The sequence below is a fragment of the Protopterus annectens genome, chromosome 8.part0, assembly GCF_019279795.1.
Source record: "Protopterus annectens isolate FY-2018-M chromosome 8.part0, PAN1.0, whole genome shotgun sequence".
Classification (NCBI taxonomy): domain Eukaryota; kingdom Metazoa; phylum Chordata; order Ceratodontiformes; family Protopteridae; genus Protopterus; species Protopterus annectens.
Genome location: NC_056741.1, coordinates 270,936,694 through 270,957,721, shown reverse-complemented (window position 1 = coordinate 270,957,721; position 21,028 = coordinate 270,936,694). Strand labels below are relative to the sequence as shown.

The 21,028-nt window shown below is 41.4% G+C and overlaps 1 protein-coding gene across 1 annotated transcript in view; it reads right to left on the bottom strand.

Moving 5' to 3' along the window:
• The window catches only part of LOC122808219 (extracellular calcium-sensing receptor-like), a 159,048-nt gene that overhangs the window by 89,443 nt on the left and 48,577 nt on the right, over positions 1–21,028 (bottom strand). The window contains exon 2 of the mRNA XM_044079182.1: positions 1,596–1,823. Coding sequence (XP_043935117.1) covers positions 1,596–1,823 — 228 coding nt within the window. The remainder of the gene's footprint in view (positions 1–1,595; positions 1,824–21,028) is intronic.

The window sequence follows — 21,028 nt, the reverse complement described above, 5'->3', positions numbered from 1 at the left end:
GAATGCCTTGTGGTTGTCTTTGGAATCTTTGGCAGTTTTATTCTCATAACTAGCTTTGGAGGATTTTTATGAGGGATCTCAGCTTCTTACTGAGGCTGGTAAGTTAGTGAACTGTTTCCATTGGTTCCACATTACGAGAGGTAGCATTCCACATTTTGGGAATGGTCAGTTGTAAGCAATGTTCTGTGCTCTTACCTTTATTTTCTCTCTGCAAGAGGTATTATATCAGAGTAGTTGATGGGGTTTCATTTCATCCCACCCTGAGGTGAATTTCTTAACATCCGTGTTTCAAATACATAACATAGAGAATTACGACTGCGCTGCTGATCATAACTGGCTTATTATGTGTTCAAGACATGGGGTTGGGGGTGGACATTTAGGGTAAGGGACTGAGGATTATGTAATTTATAGGACTGAGTGTTGGGATGACCATGTAAAAACAGAAGATTGGGCTAGTGGAGTTAGAGCACTTACTTTTTTAGACAGGACAGCAAGCAGGTGTACCTCTGGCTACTAACAGGTGAGCACCTGTAGTAGATCCTTGTAAAATGGAATATTTTAAATATGCACATACAGTAGGTATATATTTATTAAGTAGGAATGTTGTGATTTAGATTCTAGTGTAGGGAGTGTGTGTTAGGTTTTTGTTTGCATCACATTTGTGAATACATTGGTTACATTGTTGATGCTTGTATTTCAATCTCTTTCTTTACCAGTGCAAGTGTTCATAGACGAAAATGATTTATTATGTCTTGACCAGTTTCATCTGGATATACATGTATCTGTAGTATTTGCTCCTCTCCTTGTGACATGGGTCACAGCTAAAAAAGGTTGAAAGGACCAGCTCATTTACCCAGTTAATAAACAAATAAGATCCTCTTAGCCAAAAGTATCATATCTGTATCCACATTTTTTCTAAATTCTTTATGTAGCTTAGCATTTTCCATGAAACTACTTCTGCTCATGTTGAAAGTTTATTCTTTAGGCATAACCCTCTTTTCATTGGCAGTTTAACTAAGCTTCTTGTGTATCAGTGGCAGTCACCTAAGCTCTCTGTGTCTGTCTTCAGCCTGGTTGGGTCAATCACCTGCCTGCTTACCATCTGTCATAGCCTTCTCCCCTATTTTATTTATTTGGCTTGTAGAGGGCAGGGATACTACTATTGTAGCCATCTTACTTACACTTCATATTTACTTTCCTCCCTCTGTTTTAATATCTAGTTTCTTCCTCTTAGAGTAAGGAGAATACAAGAGTATCTTGTGATCAAGCATTTACAAACTTTTTGGCGAATGTTCCCTCTCAGGAAAGAGAATGTCCTAAAAATGAGATGAATTAACTTAGCCAGTGATTGCATCATCTGGAACCTTAAGGCTTAATAAGTTGTTTACTGTTCCCTTAAGCTGTGCACATCCAGGTGCTGATTGTCCTGCATTTACATTTCCAGTTTACTGATTTATTATTATGCTAAAGGTGATACAGAACATATCAGACGTCTGGGCAACCAGAAGTGGATTGATACCATTTTAATTACTACATTTTGTTGTAACCTTTATAAAAACGTTAGAGTGACCAGTCATTTCTCCTTTTTTTCTAACCTTTGTTTGCCTTCCATTCCACATAATCATATTCTCATTTAGTTTCAGATCCTGGCCCTCAGAATATCTTGCATCAAAACGACCCACAATGAAATTTGCAAACATATCATCAGCTGTTCTCTGCCAGTTTAAAACGTCATAAATGGCAGGAGGATTTCCGTCATTGTCAAAGAAAAACTCTTCTCCCATATTGTTCTGGAAATGGACAGTCTTCAAGCTGTGCAACAGCTGTTCAAAACATAAATGGATAAATTCATACACAAACACATCTGGGTTAATGTATACACAAACACATCTGGGTTAATGCATACACAAACACATCTGGGTTAATGCATACACAAACACATCTGGGTTAATTACATAAATTCTTGGAAAAAGTGCAATTTCCAAACCTCATTGTGGAGATGGTACCACAATCTAATGTATATTATGGAAAATTAAAGCATATGAGACCACCGTTCTTACAAAAATGCAGTTCATTATATGCAAATAAAATGAACTGAAGGTTTTCCAAGCAAAAGAAAAGACGTGGTTTAATCAAAGGCAGAGCAATTACTTCATTCCATTCTTATACAGACACAAAGCACTTAGCAGGTCTCTCTGGAATTAGTGCTTCTGCCAGGTCTTCCTTCACTGTGGTTAGTTCCCCCTCCCAGACAACTGCTCTGGACACCATGCCCCCTTCCAGAAAGGGTAAATGCTTTTTTTGTTGGGCTTCTTTCAGTCCTGTTTTGGATTGCATTCGATAGATCATTAAACAAAGCTTCTGTCACTAATACTGCCAGTTATCTTTTTTGTTCTTAAAGAAGCAAATGTAAGTTAACAGAAGCACTACTTATTTAAATAAATATCAGTCTATTTAAAATAAACTCTGCATAACACTGCTATACAACTTATTTATCCATTCATGTTGGGGTCACTTGTATGCATCCATATAGTGAGAACTACTGCACTATGCTACAACTGCCCCTCCTCCATTTGAAATCATTAGTTTCATACCTATTGGATAGATTGCATGCTTGAAACACACCTTAGTTGTTGGTCAAGGCTGGCTAATGCTTGACTTTGAATTTAAATGACTACAAAGATAAAGACAACCTACAGACCTTTATGTTCCCATCTTATTATTTATGTAGTATAATAGGTGAGCATGGTCCATTACTAGAGTGAATTCTCTCCCAATATATATTACTTTGGGGGAACCAAGTGCCCACAGTATGACTAGGCATTATCTTTAGATCTCAGAACACCTATCATCTGCTTTGCTTAGTTTTTGACTGAGCATTCTGTGCAGTACAAGCCATGAACTTAATATCATATTAATAAACTCAACAGGAAAGGAAAACTCTGAGCTGTCTGGGGATTGAAGCCAGGACCCCAAATCCAGGGAGTCCTGGTTTCAGTCCACAGACAGGGATCATAGTTTCTAAATGAAGAAGCAGTTTGGCTTATTTTTTTCTATTAAAACTTTGTGATAGCATATAATCCTACATCTAATACATCAATATTATTAACTATAAATGATTTATAGAAGTCAGGAGATGCCAATACAAGCTCTGAACAAAATGTTTCCTTAAACTGCTTAAAAACAGTGTCTGTTTTCACTGTCCAGTTTATTTTGAGAGGCATATTCCCTTTAGTCAGGTCTGTGAAGGGGAATCTTACTGTTGCAAAATTTGCACAAACATGTGATAATACCCCACTAACCCCCAAAACAAACTCATTTTTCTTATTTTCTAGAATAGATCAGTGTCTCACTGCTTCTGCATGTTATTTTTGACTTACAATTCATGTTTCTGTCACATTCCCAATGTATTTGACCTCCATTTATTTAGTTATGCATTTGTAAAGGATAGAGCACTAATCCATGTGGACCATTTATAGGGTCAGCCTGGGAGACAATAACATAAACAAGCAGTAATGAGGACAAATGAATCATACATTCTCTAGTCATTTCTAACTTCTGCACAATATGATATATACAACATTTACAAGCATACATTTATGACATTGATATGGAACTAGTTCTGTCTACAAGTGCATATGGTAGGAAAACATTAGGAACAAATATAAATGTACAGTGTTCCAGAAACTAGGCTGCACATATAAAGATGTGCTAGACAAAGGAAGAAAGCCTTAGGCTGAGGTTTATTACTGCTAACAGTTGAGGGGGTTGTTCTGCAGGAATGTTTTTCTTTGTTAAGTGACTGAATAATTTACTTTGCTTGTGGAGGAATTTTTTAGTTTAAGTCAAAATACTCTGAAGGATACAATGGATTTTATCTTATCTGGAATGGTTTCCCAGATTTTGGAGGCTAGGGTGGCAAATGCGTATTTGGTACACGTGATTGCACTGAAGAGTTTTTAGGTTTGCACCAGAATCCGTCTATACAGAGGTAACATGTTCTGCAAATCTTATTGCAAAGTTAGAAAGTCTGTCCATGTAGATGAGTTTGAAGGTGAGACAGACTAAAAGGAAGATGATTTGTTTATGCCTGCCTTCCTTTTAGATGGATTCACATTATTTTGGCTTGCCTGAGTAGTCTAGAACAACCTTATCTTAGCTAGATGCGAAGTCCTCATCCTCAGAGCATACAATAACATTGTCCAGATGATTTGCATCAAAATTAGTGGGAAGTTTCAAGGCTCTGTCCATTAATCTTCTGGAAGGTTGCTAGGACAACATATACCTCAAAAGGAAGATTGCTATAATAAGAGTAATCCTTAGCAGAAATGCTGTTCAGCTTTCTAAAATTAATACAGAATCTGATTGTTCCATCATGTTCTAGAATTAACTCTATGAGATTGTTCCATTTCCTTTTGGACTCCTCACTTATTTCTAAGTATTTATTTTTCTTTTTCTTGTATTGAATTTCTTTGTGACTGGTATTTGCTAGGGTTTTAAGTTAATCTTCTCTCCTGACTAGTCTTAACACAGTGTAGTTCTATTACCATTTCCTTGTAACAGAAGTTATTTTATTTCTTGTTTCTATGGCTTGAATAGTGTATCTTCTACCTGAACTGCAGACATAATGTTAGTCTTTTTCTTTACCAGATTCACTAGTCTATGCTGCTAAACTAACTGCCAGTGTTTGTATTTTCTACCATGGTGTCATTACCTAGATATGGTTTATTTATTCTGGTCTTCTTTTTTTCTGTTTGTCTACCTTTGTAGTTTAACTCATATATTTTCTCTGTTACTTCAAATCAACCCTTGCATTTAGCAAAATACTTTTTTTTTGTTGAGGGGACCAGTGACGATATCTATTCAACTATTTTTAAATTCCCTGGATCTTGCATTCTATTAAATCACTAGCGAGGTTGGTGCATTATTCTGGAAATAAAGGAACCCTGCTGAATGGACCAAAGCTAGCACCTATTCTCCCATCTTTAAATTCCATGGACCTTGCATTACTATTAAATCACTAGCAGAGTCAGTGCATTATTCAGGAAATAAAGGAACCCTGCTAAATGGACCAAGGTTAACACCCGGTCTCCATATTTAAATTCCCTGGACATTGCAATACTATCAAATAATTTTCACAGCTGTTGCATTATTCAGGACATAAAGAGATTCCTCTGATCAGTGATTATTTCCTGTTACATCCCAACTTTGAAAATAACAGCACTAACTCCCTGCCCATATATTTATCATTAGCTTTCTATAGAGGGATAGTTTCCGAGTATTTAGTTGTATAGTCCAAATAATGAAAAATATTTTTTGTCCTGTCTGGACACTGAAAACCATTGGAATTGTCACTGTATAGCATGCATTCTGCCAGCCAATGAATTCCTAGCATGCTTGAGCTCCTACTCCAATCCATAATCCCTTGCAACACAGGGAAATCTCGAGAAGTTTTTGCCATCACTGAAGCCACAACATGTCCCCAAACAGTTCAAGCAGAGGGCAATTTTCTTCTTATAGCACAGATAAGTGACTCATTTTTAATGTTTTTTCTAGCTATTACTTCAGCAAGTTGCTAGGAGAGTTACAAGTTACCAGAGCACTTTCCTCGTCTTGTATGTTTATCTTCTACCCTTAGTATCCTTCCTCATCCCCTCCCAAACCCTGTCAAATTATTCTTTTCTGTGTCTGTGCTCTTTCTTTCCAGTCAGCTTGGTGGCAGTTAATTTATAAGGATTCACATTTTCAGAAACTTAGCTGAGTTTAAAGTTGGAAAACTCCCACTTCCATTCAGGCTAATGAGCAGGTATGTGTCAGTGACTGAGTGATTAATTCTCTGTTTGCAAATGGTACGTACTTAACAGTGTAGGAACAATGGAGAAAGAGCCCAATCATGGGTTAAAAAGTCCAAAAAGTGATGGTACAGGGTTTCCATTCAGAACCCTTATGACCTGTGTTTCATTTGCAGTACATCTGGACAGTGATTGTTCCATTTGCAAAAATCATCAGTCCTCATACTCCTTCTGAAAGAAGGAGCAAGTTGATGTGGAAAGGGCTACTTCATTCAGCAGTATTGACTATGGAAATTTCTTCCCCTCATGATCCATACAAATCATCTCCCAGGACCAATAGGCCTGAAAAGAGAGGAGAAGAGAGGAGAGGATAGGAGAGGAGAGCTATACCAGTCAGGTCATGTTCCCCTTGCTGGCAAAAGCCAGTTGGGACAACCCACTCTGTATCAAGGAAGAAGGCAGGTAGTTTCTCATGCAAAAAGGAACTTTCTTGACTGACACATTCAGCGCCAGCTTCTGTTTTTCCTTTCACTCCTACAAGTCCATTAGCAGACCCACACCCTTGGACAGGAAGCAGATGATGTCGACCTTCTGAAATGCACTACCACGGTACAGTGTCATCTCAGTCCCAACAATTACTAAGCAAGCTGAGAAACTCTGTCTACAACCCTCCAAGTTATTCTTCTTACTGGTCTTGTCTAAGCACTGGCAATCAGTGCTGACAGCTCTGCCTATTCCTAAAGCATGGACTGATTCTGCCTCTTCTGGAACAATGCCTTGGGTGCTGGTGATATCCTAGGCACTAATTATATTGATGCCAGGAATCATTAGGTCACAGGAGTTCAGCACCAAAGTCTCATGGTCAGTGTTGGTACCAGTTTTGTTAACATTGTTCTCAGCATCTGAACATTTGGCCACTTGGCACGGAAGATCGATGTCTTGATGACAACAGCAGAGTATCCTGTACAAGCTACAAGAGTCAGTGCTCTTTTGGCAGTACTGACTATGATTTGTTTGGCTCCATTAGTTCTGGCCCCGGTACTACAGTTGATTTGATGGTATAGAGGATAACAGATTCAGGTTCTTGCTAAGGACATGTGCAGGGTCCGTGTATTCTGGCTCAAGATGCCACTGAAGTTGGGGATTTTGATTGACTATCATGTTGCCTTCCACAGCACAATGGGACTTGTGGACCTAGACTATTGTGATCTGAGTAACTGTCTTGCCAGGAGAGTTCAGACATCTCTCCTCGTAGTCTCCCCAGGAAGAGACAGTGTAAGAGAAAACATATTGACTCACCTTTGGAGTCTTCCTCTAGTTTAATTAATTTTTCCAAGTCTTTTGGGTTTCTTGTACCATGACAGGAATGGACCCCATTCCTAAGTCAAAGTATGATTAATGATCAGAAATTATTATCAGTCTTTGATGTTAGCCAAAAGTGCTCTTCGCAGTACCTGCAATGTGCCCATAATTGACTATTCTTTAATTCATATGGAGTTACATACATCAGTAGCATATCTAAAAATGAGTCTAAATTCCTTTTTATAAGATCTATTGCTACTATTACAACTGGAACTGCCTGGGTAACTTTTTTCCACATTGTCCTGGTTTCTTCCTCCATATATACAAATTTTGTTGAATGACAAATCTCTCCTCTGGAAGATGCTACCTTTAATAACATCTTGAAAATGATGAGACAGAAGAGATCCAGGCTCATAGACTCCATTTCCCTGGAGGAAGATATTTTACAGAGGCATATAAGTGCTCTCCCCTCTGTGGCATGGGAATTGCCCCTGCCAGACAAGCTAGTAGATATGATTTGTTGTAAGGCATGGGAAGAACCTGTAATGGCTGAACTAATTCCCCAGCAAACCAGATAGAGTGCTGCAGACCCCCAAGGACATAGAGCACTGATTAAAGGGGTTCTGGTTGACTCAACAGTGGTATCTGCAGCACCACAATAGACATCCAAGAGGATGCCCAGGCTATTAATTCTCTGAGCAGAGATTCCAGGTTGATAGGCTAAAGAAGTGAGTATATGCATCCAGTACATTCTCTGTCAGAGCCTTAAACTACATACCACACTTGATCAGAATTCAGGGGGATTTTACAGAAAAAGAAAATGGAACAATTGTCCCACAGGTGACCTAAGGACACATCTGGAGATACAAATGGCAACAATAAGAGCTATCCCCTTGCTAGGGTGGCTGGCTCAGGTGTATCAGTAAATAAACTATGCACTATTTTAAGATGGTGTTCATTAATGCTCCCTTTGATGGCACCGCCTTGTTTGGGCAAACAAGTTAAGGAGAAGCCTTTGCACTGTGAGCAAGAGTGCAAAACTATCACAGGTGTTGGGGTAAAGTTTGCAGATCTTCAAAGATAATTCTAGGGAAATCACAAAGTTGCAAAGAATGTATATTTATTTAATTATTTACATTTGTTTACCAGGAAAGTCTAACTGGGCCTGAAGCCCATGTTTAGTGGAGGCATGGGGAGAAAAGCTCCACAGAAATATAAGCAAAATACAATAATTAGATAGTACAATAGTATACATATAGTAAAATGCAGAATAAACATCATCTAGTGTATGCAAAGTAGTATTTAATACAGTTTTCTAGTAGATACAGATTCAAAAAGAAAAACACACAAGCCTTTCAGTAAAGATCTCTGCGAGAAAAACAAAACTGGTACTGTGTACATATTAAATAATACCTATGAACAAATGTGATTTCCTTCATATACATATATATATATATATATATATATATATATATATATATATATATATATATATATATCTATATATATATACACACACACATATAAAACACTGAGGAGAGGGAGAAAATGAGGTAAGGATTGGACAGTGTGATGAGAAAATTATAAATATCTTGTTAGTCAGGTTTGGCTCAGGAGCAATGCCAGTTTTTGGATAGATGTTCAAATAGTAATTGTTTGAAATTGGTTAATTGAGGTTTGTTTTGGAGGGTGTAGGGTAGAGAGTTTTTTAATTTGGTTATTTTATTTTAGAATAGGGTTTCATCATGAATGTTGTTAGCTTTGTTTACTGTGAGAAAGTTTCTGTCTGCAGATCTTAGATTTCGTGGGCATGAGTAGGGAACAACAAGTTCCTTGATGGATGGGCAACTGTCAGGATGGATGATGATATTGTGTGTGAATTTAAGTCGGTAGAGATGGAGAAGGTTAGGTAGCTCAAGCCAATTTAATTTATGTAGAGCTATACAATTTTGGGTTTGGTGGAGAAGGTTAGCTGCGAAGCAGGTTATTTTGTTGTAGCAAGTTTCCAATTTGGTTAAATCTGATATTTTTTAGTTGGTAAAGAGGGGAAAGCATATAGGAGTGTAGAGAAGAGGAAGATTCTGGATATGGTTAGTCTGGTATTGTCAGTGAGGGATGGCTAGCTTCTGTACAGTGAGCGAAGTTTGATGTGAACTTTCTTAATTGTGATGGCTATGTGTAGGTCAAATCTGAGTTTGTTGTCAATTGTCACTCCAAGTAGATTTGTATGCTCAGCTGTTTGGATGATTGTGTTGTTTGCTGAGAGAATGGTAAAAGGAGGGGTGGTAGGTGATTGTCTGCTACTGGTAAATAGCACTGTGTCTTTTTGGGGTTGAGGATTAGTTGTGATTTATTTAGATATGTTTCGATATCATTGAAAGCTTGTTGGGTTACTACTTAGAGGTCTGCTAAGGTATCTACTACCAGATTAAAGTTGAATTGTTTGCATACAGAACTACTTTAGCATGTGTTGTGGAAGAGGCTAGATCATTAGAGAAGATAGTGAAAAGGAGGGGCCCTAGTATGGATCCTTGGGGGACTCCGACTGAGACAGGCAGAAGTGATGAAAGTTTTGATTTCCATCATACTGCTTTTTGTTTGTCAGATAGATAGCTTAAAAACCAAGTCTTTGATAGGTTTAGTGAAGCAAGAATATTAAGGAGTTTCTGATGGAGACAGTGTTGAACACATTTGACATGTCTAGGAAGATTGATGCTACTTGCGATTTGAATTTCTGAGTTGGTCGATGGTGTTAGAGAAATGAATTAAGGCTGTGGTGGTGAGCGGTTTTGGTTTGAAACCATGTTGGGAGGGAGATATAAGGTTGTGAGATAGCAGGTATTATAGTATACATTTTTCCAGAATTTTGACACAGGGGGAAATGATGGCTATGAGTCTGTAATTGTTTAATTTTGTTGATGTTCCTCCTTCATGTAGAGGGGTGATATAGGAAATTGTCCATAATTGTGGGACATATTGTTCTGCTGTAGACCTATTTACCAAAATGGAGGTAGGCAGAGCTATGGCATCAGTTGAAAGTTTGAGGTACTCATCGGGGAGTCGGTCAGCTGCTATGAAGAAGGTTCCAGTTTTTTCAGCATCATTTTTATGGTGTTAGTGGGGACAGGATTGAGGTCAAAAGAGTTGTTAGTTTCCACATTAGGTGGAAGAGATGGTGTGGTGGAATTGTTCCCTGTAACCAAAGAGTGGATAGCACTTATAAAGTAGGTGTTGATTTATGAGGCAATACTCACATTTTGGTTACTGGTTGTTGGTTCTGGGATTGTGGCTTTTCCTGGGTGGAGGAGCGAGTTAATTGTCTGCCAGAACATTTTGGGATTGTTTTCATATTTGTTTTGCATAGATGTATAATATGTTTTTTTTTTCTAGTTTGAGTTGTTATTTTGTTCGATTGCAGAGCTGCTGGTATGCTAACAGAGTTTTATTGTCTTTTTGTTTTCTGGTATTGAAGCCAGGTTTTGTCCCTTAATTTTTGAAGTCTAATGGCTTCTTTTGATATCTAAGCTAATCTCTTATTTTTAATATGACATGTATGGGTTGGTGCTAAGCTATTTAGAATAGCTAGAAATGTATCATTGAAGCATGTCATGGCCTGGTCAAGTTGGAGATGATGGAGTGGTGCCTAGTTACATTTATTGAGCACATCTAAGAATGCTTCATTGGAGAAGTTTTTGGTATTTTGTATGACTTTGTAAACTATGGTTCTAGGTCAGTTGAGCTGATGATGGATTAAGTAGGTAGGTCTATGGTCGCTTAAATTATTTGTAAGGCATCCACCGAGATAATTGTGGGTGGTACTGTTAATAAGTGACCAGTATAAGATACATTCATTTTGCTATGTTTATCTATTTGAGTGGGAAACTGGATTGTCTGGGAGAAACCATCTAGATTTATGAAGGTGGAGGGATTATCACAAGTGCAATTGTTCCAGTCTAAGTTGAAGTCACCTGTGATAATGGTTTCATGGGTGTAGGGTGATGCTGTCTAGGCTATGAATTCCTCAATGACAGTGGGAGTATTATTGGGAGGTATGTTAGTGGCTATTATGGTAATATTTTTCTTTGGGTTGATTCTGAGCTGTGTTACTAGGACTTCAAAGTTGTTATTATAAGGGTAATTGATGTGTAAGTAGTCTATGCTTAGGTTATCTTTGTAGAAGATTGCAATCCTGCCTCCCTTCTTCCTGATCCTGTCTAACCTGTGTACACAATAACCTTGTGGGAGTGTCTATGGGTCTCTTATATGGGGTTTTAGCCACATTTCTGTTACTGTAAGAATGTCTGGTGAGTTTTCTGCAATGACTGCATGAAAGTCTGTGATTTTGTTAACTAGGCTCCTAAGGTTCATGTTAAGAATGACAAGGTCTAAAGTTTTAATGTGAGGAAGGGGTGGAATGGTAGGCATGATGGTATGTTGTGCAGTATGCGGCCCGGGATTGGGGTGTATATCACCACTACAGGGAATCTGTGATAATATACATGCATGTTTCTGTGACCGTTTGGAGAGTATGTGAAGGCATTTGCTAAAGTGGTTAATGGTATTGCTGACAACTACATGTTTGAAGTGGAATTATGCAATGGGTGTGTGATTGTAGAGTTTGGAGGAGATTGCAAGGTAGGAGAGTGAGGAGCTGATGGTATTAGTAAAATATGGTGTGGGGCTATGGACATGTTGTATCTGTAGGTGAGTATAGGACGTTAGTATGCAGATAACAGTAGGGTATAGATTGTGGGCAGGAGAAAGACCATGGTATATATTCTTTGTTTTGGAATGTTGTGTTAGCTGGATGGTGTGATAAGGAAGAAGGAGGCACAGAGGGGTGATGTAGTGTAGTGTGAGTAGAGTGATTAAGGACAGTTGCAATTAAGTTGTGTGAGAGGTGGGAGGAGTGTCACAATATTGTACTGGTTAATTGAGGTGTGACTGGCAGATGGAGGGTGATTGCTGATTGCAACACCACAGGTGTTGCAGGTTTCCAGTGGGGAACATGGAGAAGGTGCACTGTCTGCACATATGTGCCTATTGGAGAGGGTGCCATGCCCTCTGTGGAACACTGCAATCACTCCATAGTTACTATCAGTCAACAATATGCAGTGTACTACACACATATTGACTGTTGCCTCAGCATGTGTGTGTATGTGACATGGGTTGAGAGTGAGCTCTGGGTAATACTGGGGTTGCTAACTATGATTGCCTGGCCGTGCTGTCACATGTATGGGTATGGATTTGCACCCCAGCCTCTCGGCTATTTCACATCTGTTATCTCTGTACAGTGGGCATTATGATATAGGGCCACCATAAAAGACATTTGCAAAACCCACCCCACATTGGGCCCAGGTGTCACAAACTCACACCCACCTCCACACAGAATACAAGTTATAAACACACACACACACACACACACACACACACACACCTGTCATGTCCAGGAGTTGAACCCCTACCTAACTAGTTTAGTACATTGCAGCACTACGCAGTTATAGTACACACCATGGAGATTACTGATGTATCCTTCCCCAAAGGTGTATTTCACATTGGATGACATCCGCAGGACTGCCAAAGTTGGCCATTGGACATGTACTAAGTGTGACTAGCCTAAAATGCATTGCTCCCCACACAGACATTGGAACACACACAAAACATCCACAACCAACATGCGTGGGTACAGAACCCTTAACAGAGGTTTATATCACACTACAGCAGTATGCAGTTACAGGACACGTTCTGGAGATTATTGCACTGCAGCTTCCCAGAGGTGTATTTCTAAGTGGATGACATCAGCAGCCTTGCCAAAGATGAGCATTTGAATTGTAGGGAGTGTGACTATCCTAAAATGCATTGCTCTTGCCACAGACACACACACAAAGTTGCTATGTCTGGGAATTGAACTGCTATCTAACTATTTTATCACACTACAGCAGTACACGGCAATGGGATGCACCACAGAGATTACTTGGATACAACTTTTACAGAGATGTATTTCTAGGTGGATGACATCAGCAGCCTTACCAAAGTAGAGCATTTCAATTGTAGGGAGTGTGACCACCCTAAAAAGCATTGCTGTCTACATAGACAGGGTCAGACAGGCACACACACACTTGCCATGTCTGGGAGTAGAGTAGCTACCTAACTAATTTATCATACTACAGCAGTACACAGTTACAGGACATGCTACTGAGATTACTGGGCTATATCCTTCCCAAAGGTGTATTTCTAGGTGGATGGTATCAGCAGCTTTACCAAAGTAGAGCATACAAATTGTATGGAGTGTGACTACCATAAAAAGCATTGCTCTCTACACAGACAGACACACACACACAAACTTGCCATGGTTGGGAGTAGAACAGCTACCTACCTAACTTATCACACTACAGCAGTACATAGTTACAGGACACTCTATGGGGATTACTGAGATACTGTTTCCCACAGGTGTATTTCTAGGTGGATGACATCAGCAGCCTTGCCAAAGATGAGCATTTGAATTGTAGGGAGTGTGACTACCCAAAAAAGCATTGTTCTCTACACAGACAGACACAAACACACACAGTTACCATGTCTGGGAATTGAAATCCTACCTAACTATTTTATCATACTACAGCAGTACGCAGTTATGGGATGCGCCATGGAGATTACTGGTATACAACCTTTCCAGGCATGTATTTCTAGGTGGATGACATCAGCAGCCTTACAAGGTAGAACATTGCAATTGTAGGGAGTGTGACCACCCTAAAAAGCATTGTGCTCTTACTCAGACAGACACACATGCATAATTGCCAAGGCTGGGGTTAGAACTCCTACCTAACTAGTTTATCACACTAAAGCAGTACACAGTTATGGGACCCATCACAGAGATTACTGGGATGCATTTCTCACAAAGGTGTATTTCACAGTAGATGACTTCAGCAGGCTTGTCAAGGTGGGGCTATGGGGAGGGCAGTGCATGTGCATGGGCCATAACCCATTCATCTAGGGGTTGACACACCACATGCGGGCACAACCTAGGTCATATTCCACAGGTACTTGTATACAGCTGCTAGATGACTACTTCCTTGAACAGTCATGTTGCACAGCTGGCACGTGCACCACATACTCTGTAATGCTGACAGATATCGGTGGCTAGTATCTACAGTGTGTGACATCAGACCCTCGTGGGGTTCTGGCCCTTTGGCTGTGTGCTGAGTGGGAGAGCCCTGGATGGCTCCTTGTCACAGTCACCCTCTTCCACACATCTATGTATGTCTACCTTTGGCTTATTATAGTGTGTTGTCCTTACATATATGGCTGTATTCCTATCCACTATGTGTGCAAAGCATGTGTGGTGCATACTGAGGCGTGTCTGCACTAACATCTGCGGCTGCCAAATATGTCTGGTCCACTGGTGTTTGCAGACATGGCCTTCATGTGTTTAAGTGTGTGAGCACGCCCAGTATGACCTTTCAGTATGTTGTTGACTGACATTCCCTTCATTATTAAGACAGAACCAAATACCCTAATACTGGGTGATTTTAACTACCCTGCCATTAACTGGGAAAACTACTCATGTCCCAACACCTTTATAGCGGTTCTTGGAATTCATAAATTCCAATGCCCTGGATCAACTAATCCATAGTCCCACCAGGGGCTCCAATATCCTAGACCTGGTCATTACCAACATGGGAAATCAATGCTCCATACCTATGGTCACCCCCTCCTTAGTCAGGTCTGACCATAAGCTAATCACCCTTAACATCCACAACCCACCCCCACCCCCCAGTAAAGAAACTACCATAAAAAACTTCTCCAAAGCCAACTTCATGCTACTCAAGTCAGAAGTGACAAACTTCATAACACCCATGCAGACGGGAACTGAAAGTTCAACTGCTGAATCCTACACTAAGGCACTGTACGAGCACATCCACTCATGCATGAATCGTGCCATCCCAAATAGAACCAAAATGCTCTCATCCAAAAAAGGAAGCCAATCTGGTGGTCCCCTGCCATAAACAAACTTTACAACAAAAGGAAGAAACTTTTGCAGAAAAGAGGAAAATCCCAGGATGCAAAAAATTCCCTTACTAGCCTCAGTAAGAAAATGAGATGCCTCATAAAATCCTCCAAAGCTAGTTACGAAAATAAAATTGCCAAAGATTCCAAAGACAACCACAAAGCATTCTATAACTATGTCAAGAATCTAAATGGCAATGCTCAGATCTGCTCTGAGCTAAAACAGAATGGCATTAAATATACTGATCCAAAGGATATTGCCAATATCCTGGCAGATTGATTCAGTGCCAACTTCACCCCCCCTCTCACCCCCTAAATGGCCCATCTCAATACCGGAAGATTGCCAAATTCCAGTAATAACGGCCACACAGGTACAAAACGCACTCTCTAAAGCCAAGAATACAGCATCCATGGGACCAGATGACATCCCGGGCTGTGTACTACATGAACTACAATATGAACTGGCACCTCACATAAGTGGCATGTTTAATCATAGCCTCACCTCAGGTTTTGTGCCCACTGAGTGGTGCAGAGTTACAGTTATCCCAATCCACAAGGGGGGATCCACCTTGGATCCCGGAAACTACCGTCCCATCAGTCTGACAAGCCTTATCTGCAAGGCCATGGAGCGTATTATCATGGAACTTATAAACAAAGACATTGGCAACCTTCAAACACTGGACCCCACCCAGTTTGGGTTTGTGAAGGGCCAATCTTGTCTCCTGAACCTGATTGACTTCTTTGAATCAGTCTCCAGAGCCATGGACAAGGGTAAGGTGGTCCACACAGCCTATCTAGACCTTGCCAAGGCCTTTGACACCATCCCCCACTCTGGAATCATAGATAAACTTACTAAGTTGGGCATTAATCCCTATGTCACCCAATGGGTTGCTAAATGGCTTACTGATAGAACCCACACTGTAAAAGTAGCGGACTCCAAATCCAGCTCCAGACAAGTGACAAATGGAGTACCTCAGGGTTCAGTCCTGGGGCTCTTGTTTGGCATCTACTTCTCTGAAGTACAGGTCAACACTAAGGGACTCTGGCTAACAAAATTTGCAGATGACTGCAAACTGGGAGCCATTATTGAATCCCCAAATGATGTGGATACTCTACAAAAGGGCCTTACAGAAACAGATGCTTGGTGCCAGAGCCATGGGCTCAAGCTCAACGCCAAGAAATGTATTGTTATCCCTTTGGGAAAAACATGTATCCATGAATTACCATATAGGTGGCAGTACACTAAACACAGAAAGTGTGATAAGAGACTTAGGGACACAGGTGGACAGTGGTCTCACCTTCGATAACCACATCGCCACAACAGTCAGGAAATCCTTCTATGTGGCACACCTCATCACGAAGGACTTTTCATCCAGAAAGAAGGAGGTCATTGTCCCACTGTACTCATCCCTCATTAGATCCATTATAGAATACAATGCCCCATTTGGTATGTACCTCTCAAGATATCTGCAACAACTGGAAAGGCCTCAGAAATACCTCACTAAAAGAATCACAGGCCTAAAGCAGATGCCCTACACTGACCGCCTTAAAAAACTCCAGCTATACTCTGTCGCATATCGTCTATTCAGAGGCGATCTCTGCTTAACATACAAGGCCATGTCAAACCCATAGCTGTTGGACATGCTACACTTAAAGAAATCCCAATCCCTCAGAGCTACATGCTCCAGGGATCTAAACCTTGTCATCACAATAAACAAAACATGCTGGAGGGATAGGTTCCTGACCCAGAGACTCCCCAGACTCTGGAATAGATTGCCCATACATGTCAAGCAGAGTGCCTCTTTGGACCTCTTCAAGAGGAACCTGGACAATTGGATGGGAGAAAGGAAATTCACCCCAGGGATCACATCAGTCGCCCTGCTAGACAGGGGTCCAGGAAAGTAAATAATGTGGGAAGAAATAGCCAGGGAATTGTTATGGCTAGGCTTGTATAGGCCCTAGGGCTGATAGCCTAGTACCAACCTATGAACCTATGAACCTATTTAAGTGTGTGGGCATGCCCAGTATGGCAGTCTGTATTGAATGTGTGGATCGGGTCCATGCAGTTTGTACTGCAGTGCTGACCTTTGTGTTGTACACCTACAGATAGCATGCTGTCTCTGCAGGGTATCTGTCAATCATTTGGCATGGACTGTTACTACATTTCTGCATAGGATGGGGGACACACCTGACTATTTCTACATTTCTACACAGGATTTATTTGGGGGGGGGCACACCTGACTGTTACTATATTTCTATGTAGGATGGGGAGCACACCTGACTATTTCTACACTTCTACACAGGATTGGGGGGGGCACACCTAACTGTTACTACATTTCTGCATAGGATGGGGGGGGCACATCTATTTCTACATTTCTGCACAGGATTGTGGGGGGTACACACCTGACTGTTACTATATTTTTACGTGGGATGGGGGGTACACCTGACTATTTCTACATTTCTACATAGGATTGGGGGACACACCTGACTGTTACTATATTTCTAAGTAGGATGGGGGGCACACCTGACACTTGTACACATTTGCTAGGACTGTAGTGGTATGCCAGGTACTCCATTTCAGTCTGTAGTCTTACCTATCATGCTGGCTAGAGGCATACCAGTGTACTACATATTTTAGCTTTTAATTACCTACATATTAGTTTCCGACTTCCTAGCATTCAAAACTGACATCCTAGTGCTTGACCTGCTGTAGTCTGTCTGTGTAGGCCTGGGGGGGGGGGTTGCCCATAGGCCTCATTCAGAGGCCATAGCACAGCCTTTGTTTGTGTTTGTCTACACCTGTCCTGCTGGCTGTGACTGTTGTTGGGTATGTGACCCCCCCCCCGACTGGCATGTGTGAGTCACTTACCTTGTGGGTGTCCCAGTATTGAGGGTGGTGCTGCAGGGCTGCCTATGTCGGATACACATAGTACACTCCCTACACATGGTTAAGCACAGGTAGTGTAATGTTTGGCATCCCTTTTACTGTATGTGAGAGTCGGAGAGAGGTGTTATTCCATGGGTCCCTCCTGTGTCAGTGTATGTGTTATGCGTTGCCTCTTTGCCAAGGCCAGGCATACTGGGCATGCCTCCTTCTGTTTACTGGGGAAGTCTCAGGTTGTTCCTCCTCTGAGTCACTCTGTGCCTGTGCAGGCCTTGGCAATGGTGGGGGGCTGTGTGGCCCTGCCCCATGCTGTTTCTGCTGCAGCTGTTTCCGCAGGATCATATTGTGTAGCATGGCACATACAAGGACAGTTTGGGTACATGTAGCTGGTGAGTACTGCAAGGCTCCACTGGATGTGTCCAGGCACCGGAACCATGACTTGAGCATCCCAAACACATGCTCTACTATAATTCTGGTCTGTGAGCGTGCCCCATTATTGAGTTCTTGTTCGGGTATGTGTGCATTTCTGATGGGTGCCTTCAGCCACGGCTCCAGTGCGTATCCAGCATCCCCCACTAGGTGACCATGTGGAATTTCCCTATAGGCAAATCTCTGGTACAACTGCATCAGATGCCAGATGTGGGAATTGTGATAGCTTCCAGGGCAGCCAGCACACATGTTCATTATTATGCCCTGGGCATCGCACATGACCTGGCAGTTGATGGAGGGGAAGCCCTTGCGGTTGATGTAGACCCAACCCTGCTCACCAGGTGGTGCTTTGATGCATATGTGCATGCAGTGTAATGCACCCACTACCTCAGGGTATTCTACTATTTGGTGGAAGAGACGCATATTGCTGGCCAATGCCTCACGGTGTTGGGGAAATATACATGCTCACCGACATGTGCTGACATTGTATCCAGGAAATGGTGGAATACCCTGGATGCTGATGTTTGTGAAATCCCCATCATATCTCCAGTTGGCTTTTGGAAGGTACCTGTAGCTAGCATTCTTAGACCTGCACTTACCTTGGTATTCACTGGGATGAGTTCCCCTCTGTTAGTTCTGTGTGTCAGGCATGGCTGGCACTGCTCAACAATTTGCTGTAGGAGGTCCCTGTCTGCCCTATAGTGCTCCACTATCTCCAGCTCACCTGGTAGGTTACACTGGGTCTGTACACTTTTCTCTGTCTACTCATTGTGGGTTGGTCGACAGCATTCACATCCTCACCACCCTCAGCCTCTTCCACAAGTTGTATGAAAGCTATTGCAGCCCCTATCAGTTTGCTGTTGTGAGTGTTAAAAGTTCCCCGCTTGTTTACACCGGTGGTGTAGAGTGTGGGAAAAAACAGAGGGGAAGGTGTTTGCTTAGTTTATAGTAGTGTTCTGGGCTGGGCTGGTCTGCTGCCTGTGTAATTGGCTGGTTCTGATACATTTCACCAGCCAGCTAGGCTAGTTCTCCTTGATTACCTTCCTACTGCTGTTTTCCCTTCCCATTACCTTCCTGTTTAAGCCCGTGGGCACGCAGTGTAGAGTGCTCAAATGTGCACACTGCTGCTATTTCCTGGTTTAACCTTTTTTTCTTCCTGCAAAGCCCAGTGCGTGGTGCGCACATCCGTTTAGGTGAGTGCTAAGCAGGTTTAGACATACCCCCTAGCTTAGCTATGCTAAGCTAGGAGCAAACCCAAGCCACAGGGCTGCTATCCACTTACATTATGCCTGACACATCCCCCCATGATGTCACCTAACTCCTAGGCTTGCACCAAGCTATTCCTACTCTTACACTGTTGGGACCTCACTCACATGCTGGGGAAAACTGGGATTCACTATCCTTTCCCTCATTTGCATAGGATTGCCTGCTAATGCATAGTTACATGTCTCACATTGAGCCTCCCCCCTTAGCAACCATTACTCACTGCCCAGTTTGGCTTCTGCCTGCCATTGACTTACATGACAGAATACTGATTTTAGTTAGAATGCTTATTTTAGGTTTATTTTATTATTTTCCCCCCTATCCCTTGCGCGTCGCTGCCCTACGCTTAAACAGCCGAGATCAGCTAAAAAAAAAATAAACACTGATCTTTTTGTTTGTTTTTTGTTTGCAATGCCAATGGCCTTATACTTGGCCATTGGCATGCTTACTACATGATATGCAGCCTTTATTTGGAGCTGTCAAAGCTCCGTTTTGGATTTTGCAGAAATGTACTCGGTTACTAACCAAGTACATTTCTGCAGATAGCACTAGTCTTGCACAGACTATTGCAAGATTCCTGGATTGCAAAATCACCTCATTTGCATGGATTTCACATGCAAATGGAGTAATTTGCATACCAGGGCTTAGTCCGTGCAAGATTAGTGCAGGAGTGCTCGTGCATGCCCCTGCAGGCTGTTCCTGGATTGCACGGCAGACATATTGCCTGCTTGAGCTCCTGCACCGATCTTGCACTCTGTGCAAGCTTTTGAGAATCCAGGGGATTGTGTGAGTATTGTAAGATGTGTGAAACATACAAAATAACAAAGCTAATGCTTAGGTGACAGGCAAAGGAAAAGTATGTGTATGAAGTAGAGGACAGAATATTCACATACAGCTGTGTAAAGAGTGTTGGTATTCTTGTAAAACCTTCCACAATCAAATATTTAATTTCAAATATACTAGCATCTTGATCTCTGTCCATAAGTTTTGCAACTACAGTAGTAGGTTTATTTTGATTTAGTAATCTGCTTTATTTTTCATGTATGAATATTTAATTTACTTGATGTTAGTGAAAGATGATCACCTAACATTGTATGGTGTAGGTAATCCATAACACTGTTGCACTAAGTGATGTTGTGAGCATCAGATGGGAAAGATTTTCATCAAATAAATTATATAAGAGAGAAAATTAGATATTTGAGGTTTACTATAGTTTTAACGATTGCAACAATGTGAAATCACTAAATCACACAATCAAAAGGTTGCAAGATGAGAATGCCAATAACCACTTATGGAAACACCTGGAGTTGTCCCCCTTCTGGACCCATGTTTGTACTTGTTCTTGCATCCATGC